Below are 8,197 nucleotides of genomic sequence, written 5' to 3'. Positions count from 1 at the left end.
TATATAAAAATTTATATACGAATTTATATACAAATATATAAATATATATATACAAATTTATATATAAATATATAAAAATATATATACAAATTTATATTAGCTCTCAAATCTCACTTTCAAGTATATATAAATATATATACAAATATATAATTGCTCTCAATTCTTATCATCAAGTACTATTATAGAGGGCTATGAAACATAATACATATTTACATATTTATGTACGACCGTAAATATGTATGTTGTTTCATAGCTCTATATAATAATACATGGATATGAAAAAAACAATCATTTTTTCATTATGTATTATAAAATGTTGATAGTGAATAAGTTTATTGCGTGAATGCTGCATAGTTGCTGGCTCCCAACAGTCCCAAGTTTAGTGAAGGATGGCTCCCACAAATCCAACTCCAAGCAAATATTGATGGTTGGCTCCCAACTCCCTACTTGTTAAAGCATCAGACGAGGCTCCCGTGACCCGTCAGGGGTCAGGCTGTCATCCAAGCAGCGCGCCGTCGGCCCGCCGTACATTCGCGATATTTTTAAAATAAATAAATATGCACAAACTATTTGGGGATTGGTTATCAGGCATGCCGCCTGGATATTCACCTCTTAATTTAAATATGGATATGGAAAAAAATTATGCAATACGTAATACGGGGAGAATTTTGGTTTCTAAAATGTATTTTGAAATACATACGGCCAAAAGCTGACATGAAATATTTAATATGCGACCTAAAAATAGAGGACACACCTCTGAGTCACAAACTGAATATTGCACCGACCCGGCATGCACAGACCTTTCGTTAATATCGTCATAGGGTTTTAGTGGAGTTGTCTCTTATGCCGTGTGTGCGGAAAATAAAAGCTCACAATCAATCGTCCTTTAAAATATGTCTTTTTTTAGACTCACAACAAGTTTTATATAAATTTATATTTTCATATATAAAAGTATACTACTGACTCGTTGGATACAATCTCATATATACACACATTCTAATTTAAAACGGTCCTGTAGTTGAATACTCAACGAACAAACAATGTCAGCTTCCGGGACGTACGTGTGCCTTTGTAATGCAGTAGGATTTGAGCTAACGGGTGAGCCTGCCTTAGCGTGTTATTGTCATTGCAACACCTGTCGTGTTTACGGCGGCGCTCCTGCACGAGTAGGTGCATACTCACCTGAGCAGTTCAAGCTCACCAAAGGAAGTGCAAACTTGATTTCATACGAGAGTGGACCGGGAAAGATTCGGAACTCGTGTAAGACCTGCGGTAGTATGATCTATCATATTTTACCGAATGGCTTGGCCGTACCCCCCTTGGGAGGAGTCAAGTGGGCATCTGATGGAGTTCCAGTTGTGCCGACTATGCACATCTGGTACGGCGACAAAGGACTTGAAGAGGCTAACGACGACTTCATAAAGTACGATGGTTTCCCGGCAGGGTTCGCTTAGATTTTATGTGCCCAAAAACGTCTTCTTCCTGGCAGCACGTTACCTCGGTGTCGGACTTGGAAAACGTGAATTAGTTTTTGTAAAGCACAAAGTTTCTGGACTTACCTGCATAACCTGAACGACGATATTTTAAATACAAAAGTTACTGGGCATGTTTTGATTTATAGTATGATTACAAATCATCGTCTTTCTCGTTGAAATTCTGTGACGAATTGTCGAGCGACGTCTCAAAGGATTTACGCACAAATAGGCTGCAAGGTACACAACAACAACTCTGCATTTCAGTGTTGAAATATAATACCACATATTCTAAAACATGTCAACTTTGTTTCGCATTACCATGAGATGTATAGTTTACACGCTGCTTTTTAATAATCATAGGGCGTTAGGCGTCTGCTGCCTGTCGAGTGGCGCTGAAAACCGACCAGACAATGAGGGCAAACGCATAAATTGGCCTTGGTACATACTATCAACCTTTTCAGTTTTGTTTCTAAATATAGCACCACATAGAGCTATTCTAATAAATAAGTACATTCAGTTTCGCATTAACCACGGGGTAAACTTTAGTATATTTGCTGCTATTTAGTGGTATCGGTTATAACAAACGAATTTTATCTGTATATCCAAGCAGCCTTATTACATCTATAAAATGTTCAAAACGCATAAGCAAATCAAAACGAAAAGTATGCATTAAACCTCTATTTTAGGGTTTAAGGGAGAGAGAACACCAGTATCTCGTCGGTTTGGTGCAAATAGGATATTGTTCAATTTGAAAGCAATCAATGATTATTCGCAATATATTCGCAAGAGTGTGAGTTGGCTGCCGCCTTCTGCAAAGTCAATTATCAGCTCATATACGAACAGCGTCCCATTAAGACCTGTAGTCAGCGTTCGGCGTGTTCATAAACGCTTCCCATATGCAGAAATGTAGCAGCGAAACACTCTTGACAGTGTAAGCTATTGCAAAAAGAAATAGTGGTCCTTGCGCGTGGTGTTATCTTCACCACGACTGGTCATGTGTATGTATGAGCCGACCGAAAGGTTCAGTACTTCTTTCTGTTTACTACCGTTCGATATCATTGTATGGGCTGAAGTCTTGTACTGAACACAGAATACGAATACCAGACTGAATTTTTAGGGTGAAGGTAAAATAAAATCAGCGCCTTATCATAGCCTTCTAAATCAGACAAGGCTATGGCCTTATGCATTAATCCACACGTATTAGCTGATCATATTTCATTTATATGACTTTCATTTCCGTTCTTGGCAGCGTAGGGTTTAAGATATGCTTGAATTCAATTCTAATTTGTTTCCGGCTTCGCTGGTAGCGTTAGAGTTTGCCGAGGTATATCTGGAATCTGCACTTTGATATTCCCATTCTCGCGTACTGCTTCCTGCCGCAATAGGATGATATATACTCTAACGTCGCGAAGTCCAATTAGATGAGTGATATTATAGACCGTTCAATAGGCAGAATTCCGAATCGCCTGCAACTAAAGTTTCCCTTAGCGACGATATCAGGAGGTGTGAACTCATATCTCACATCTCACAGCTTGTGATACGCTAAATCACATGCACATACAATGTGGCGGTGTGGTGCGATTGTTAAACACGACCAAGGCCCATAAGAAGAAATTTAGTGTCGTTTCCTTGGCGACGTGCATCGATCATCAGTTTACATCTTACAACGGGATAAACTATAAATAAACACGAAATAGTAACAAACTGAAAGTGTATAACTATTAAGATTCGCGTACACGGCTCTTCTGCAATGAATGTAAACAACCATGTTGCAATGATTCCTTGGCTTTATTCGATTGCGATTTGGTAACACGAATCAGTGAGCTGTGATCACATGAAAAAAAACAGACATCCAGTCCGCAAGTATCGGGACATACATGTGTTGTAATCAAAGCTACCCAGCGATACCGTCTCCTGCAAATAGCACATTGACGACATAAGCAAGCATATTTTCTGCAAGATTTGTGATGGCTACCTCTATACTCACACGCACTCAAACTGGACCTGACCCCCGATCAGAGGGTCAACAAATGTTCTTCAGTTTCAAACGCACTATCCGCAATTTTCTATATATGCAGCAAAATACGTATATATATGACATTGATTTACGACAATACGATCGATCCGAAAGTCTCCGCAGGCAATAGTTGCAGCACAGACAACATGTGTGCCGTGAATTCTAAGAAAGCCGTAGGTGATCGAGAGTTCAGAATTGGGTGTACCTACTGCAACTGTACACATTACACGGAGCGTCATCTCTCCGGAACTCGTGCGAGCGTGCTGTAGCGATTGCGCGCACCTTGAGATCATCACAGAGCCATAATACGGAAGATACTTCAACTTGTGCCGATAGGTAACAACTGGATGAAGCACAGTAGGTGGTTCTCTGCATACAATCCTAAGTTAACGATGACGATGACCGAAAGCACTTAGTAGTAGAAACTTTTTTTTTCCCGAGGAGGTCCATGCTCACCTGCTCGGCCACTACATACCGTCGAACTACAGAGAACGCGGTAGTACATGCACTTCAGGACGGGAGGATTCAACGCAGAGGCAAAATACGATAGCACACTCCGTAGCACACTGCCGGGTCCACTAGGGGCCGTGCGTATAAGTCTATCTCAGCAGATCTAACTCTCGGCTCATCAAGAAAGGAAACATCGCAAGGTTGTACGACAACCAGCGGATATAAACGGCGCTCCATGTTTAGGATGTAGCTCTCTACTCTCACGAGGATTGAGGAGTATCGGTGGAGCCAGCGGCATTGGGCGTAGAGGAGTCGACGGGCAGCTGCAGCTCATTTGCGGAGACGTTGGCAGAGCTTGTGCTGCCACTGCGGTGCGCCCACTGCGCGTCAGGTGATGTGCAATGCGAAAACAGAATTATACTGTTGTGAGCGGCCGAGGATTCGCTTTATAACGTATTCGTTGGGAGGGTACTTGGAGCGATTTAAATCAACAAGTCATTAGGGCGACTTAATATGTACTGCCATTCAGTGCAGGTTCCAATTTGGATTGTCAGCAAACACCAAGAGAATGGCAACATGTGCAGACTCAGTCAATGAATTGCTCGTGCTTGTGAGCATATGAATGATGCGACGAAAGCCAGGTTAGAAAGATTGTAGCTCGTCATAGCACGACTTTGGAAATCGCCTGAGAACTAGATTGAACGAACTTATGAGACGCTTGAGTCAACACTTACTAATATTAATGACACATTTGCTCATTAACGGTCCTCGAAAATGAACAGCAGCAAGAAACTCTAAAAATACACACCAGCGATACACAAAATGTTACAAGCGACGTACAACATGTTCTAAGTGCCGTACACCGCGTTACAAATGACGTGCAACATGCTATAAGTGACGTACAACATGCTATAAGTGACGTACAACATGTTACAAATGACGTACAGCATGCTATAAGTGACGTACAACATAATATAGGTGTTGTAGGAGTGTGACGATAGCTAAAGAATATTTGGTACAGTGAGTACACAATGAAATGAATCGGGACACTTCAACATCAAACCATAAACCATAAAATCGCACTCCATTGCATTTAAGCTCATAAATACTTTGTGTGAACGATTCTTCGGCCTGTTTGAAAATAAGCCCCATTCAGCAAACGAATGCATGCGCTAAAACACGTCTGGCTGTTAACATCTATCCGGTGTAATTTTAACATGTACATTCGCGCATATATTTTGTGTGACGTTTGTTTCCAAACTACAATCCTGTCGGAATCTCATCCAAACACCTCAAAGGTAATTTATAGATACATTCACGTTTAGTCACATTTTTACATAACATCATATATACACGCATAAAAGTGAATGGCTTAACTATTTGGTGCAGGGGCATGTCCTCACCCATGCTACATCATATACAACGCTTGAAGGTGTATTGCTTGCCCATTTGGGTTTTAGGGGTTAGACCTCACTCATGCTACATCATATACACACTCATCAAAGTGGATTGCTTGCCCATTTGGTGCAGCTGCATGTCCTCACTCATGCTACATCACATACACACACATGAAGGTGAATTGCTCACTCATTTGGGTTTTAGGGGTTAGGCCTCACTCATGCTACATCAAATATACACTCATGAAGTTGAATGGCTTGCCCATTTGGTGCAGGGGCATGTGCTCATTCATGCTACATCATATACACACTCATGAAGGTGAACAGCTTACCCATTTGGTGTAGGGGCATGTGCTCACTCATGCTACATCATATACAACGCATGAAGATGAACGGCTTACCCATTTGGTGCCGGGCTGCATGATCTGCAGGGGCATGTCCTCACTCATGCTGCGGGTGCGAATTCTGTCTGTTGGCCCTGGCTGTCCAGTGGAGTTAATGCGCAGCAGACGAGGCGCTGGCACTTCGCCCAGAGAGCCCTTGTGCGACGGCAGTTGCGCACCGTTGCCCAATTGCTTGCGCACATTGGTTGGCGATGTGAGCAGGTTGAACTGCTTCTCCTCTTCCTGCTCCATCTCCAACTCCAGCCGAGTCATATTGCGAGATAGTGTACCCACCTGTTCCTTCTCACGTTCTAATCTGTGAGTTCATGGATTCCAATGACCCATTTCAGTGTAGGCAAATATTGGGTCAGGTATCGATGCAAAGCAACGACTCTTTCTCTACGCTGCAAGTTCTTTCATGTAACTGCTACATAAGACCAAACCTACACATTTTGCACGACATTTCAACTGATGGTAAGCAAACACAGATTCCAGAATTTTCGATAAAGATCTTTCGACGAAGATAGTTCGACAAAGATCTTTCAAAAACGATCTTTCAACAAAGATTTGTCAACAAAGATCTTTCGACATGGAAGGAACTATCAGTTGAAACCCTTCCTTACGCTACACGAAATATTCAGAGCCTCTGCATAAAATTTCATAATGGCGATAATAAGCAGTCGCCCTGATGCCAGTGTACTACTCTTGATACCCTTAAGCGGCCAGTTTCAGGCAGCCATTCCGACTTCGATAGACTATCCTTGGGATAATCAATTGTACATACCCGAATCAGGTTCATGGCCGTATCCATGCCTATATCTACTACCAGCTAGTTTCCATCCAAACAATTGCATACAACTACAAATAGATCGACATGAACTGAAATTTCCGAGGAGCACCACGACAACACATATACGCATAGACATACGTACACACTAAACTACACCAGACCGAACTCCGTCACACAACAATGGTTAACTTACAATTGCTGCAGATGAGTATTGTCGCACTGCAGTTTGTGTCGTTCGGCCTCGTACTCAGCCAGATGCTTTTTCTGCTGCTCCTCATTGTCCAGCAGTGCCTGGCGCAGTCGCTTCACTTCTTCATTCACATCTCCACTCGTGAACCCGTCCGAGGAAAATCCCGAAGCAGAACCTTCATTTCAGGGGTCGTTGGAATCACGTGAGGAATGAGAATAACATGAGGAAAGAGAATAGGGTGAGGAAAGATAATAACATGAGTAAAGATAATAGTACGAGGAAAGAGAATAATATGAGGAAAGAAGGCGTATTGTACATAATACAGCGCTTTAAGTACTCGAACTTCCGGTCTGATATTCACATACTTCACATTTGATTTCGCAGTATGAGTTGCTGTACAGCGAAAACACCTGCATCACATGTTGACTAAAACCACTTCAGATCACGCATCACAGAACGCAGACCACATACCCGCCAGGTTGTTGAGACTGGTGGTGGATGAGCCCTGCGACAATTGCTTCTTCAGTTCCGTTCTCTCCTGCTCCATATTTTCCAGTTTCTTTTGCAGGCGATTGACCATGAACTCCGCTTCCTAATGTTTTGACGTCAACGAAATTCAGTAACACTGACCGTGACACTCGACTAATAACTATTCCGCAAACATGGTTTGCTCTGCTACAACATAATAATCAACACACGTACTCGGCCTGTACATCAAGGACAAAGCAAACGAATACGAGGCTTTGCAACACTACCTTTCCATCCGCAATGAAGCCTAACCTACCATATAATAATACTAGACATCCACAGACAACCTAATGTGCTTGCCAAGAGTTTACATGTACAACCTGCATGACCATCTTATACGCCCCATTCCAACATATAACATCGAACTACAGGTCAGAATCACAGATACGCTACAGGTGAGGTACAAACGTACATACAGAGAATAACCTCACCTGTTCGAGAGCATTCTCCATATCGCCCTTTTCTTTGCGCATCTGCTGGATCTGCAGTTCCAGATTGTTGCTCACTCGCTGCTTGGCCTCGATCTGCTTCTGCAACCGATTGACAATGAACTCCTGCTCTTGTTCCAGCAGATTCTCCATTTCAATCTTCTCCTTCTTCACCTGTGAGCGATAGTTGAGTAATCAGAATTAAGACAAGCGACTGCGAAAGGTGTGACTTCACTATACAATGATTGGCCTTGAAGTACTTGCTACTTCACTATACCATGTTTAGCCTTGAAGTACTTGCTACTTCACCGTACAATGATTGGCCTTAAAGTACTTGCTACTTCACTATACAATGATTGGCCTTGAAGTACTTGCTACCTCACTGTACAATGATTGGCCTTTAAGTATTTGTTACCTCACTATACAACGATTGGTCTTGAAGTTCTTATTACTTCACCATACAATGTTTGGCATTGAAGTACTTGCTACTTCACTGTACAATGATTGGCCTTGAAGTACTTGCTACTTCACTATACAAT

The 8,197-nt window shown here is 42.1% G+C and overlaps 2 protein-coding genes across 2 annotated transcripts in view; one reads left to right on the top strand and one right to left on the bottom strand.

The window, feature by feature from the left end:
* Positions 1-884: 884 nt before the first annotated feature.
* SARC_08662 (hypothetical protein) lies at positions 885-1,999 on the top strand. The gene has a single exon (XM_014297355.1). The coding sequence runs from the start codon at positions 1,041-1,043 to the stop codon at positions 1,452-1,454; it is 414 nt and encodes a 137-aa protein (XP_014152830.1). The 5' UTR covers positions 885-1,040; the 3' UTR covers positions 1,455-1,999.
* A 1,203-nt stretch (positions 2,000-3,202) lies between these two features.
* SARC_08661 (hypothetical protein) overlaps positions 3,203-8,197 on the bottom strand; it is a gene marked incomplete at its 5' end in the record, with an annotated part of 7,982 nt that continues 2,987 nt past the window's right edge. Inside the window, 5 exons of the mRNA XM_014297354.1 lie at positions 3,203-4,322; positions 5,741-6,038; positions 6,706-6,877; positions 7,174-7,294; positions 7,662-7,832. Of these exons, the coding sequence (XP_014152829.1) occupies positions 4,203-4,322; positions 5,741-6,038; positions 6,706-6,877; positions 7,174-7,294; positions 7,662-7,832 (882 nt within the window). The 3' untranslated portion in view covers positions 3,203-4,202. The remainder of the gene's footprint in view (positions 4,323-5,740; positions 6,039-6,705; positions 6,878-7,173; positions 7,295-7,661; positions 7,833-8,197) is intronic.

The sequence above is a fragment of the Sphaeroforma arctica genome (genome assembly GCF_001186125.1).
Source record: "Sphaeroforma arctica JP610 unplaced genomic scaffold supercont1.799, whole genome shotgun sequence".
Taxonomy (NCBI): Eukaryota; class Ichthyosporea; order Ichthyophonida; genus Sphaeroforma; species Sphaeroforma arctica.
The sequence above is the reverse complement of the archived record's forward strand: the minus strand, read 5'-3'. Positions and strand labels throughout refer to the sequence as shown.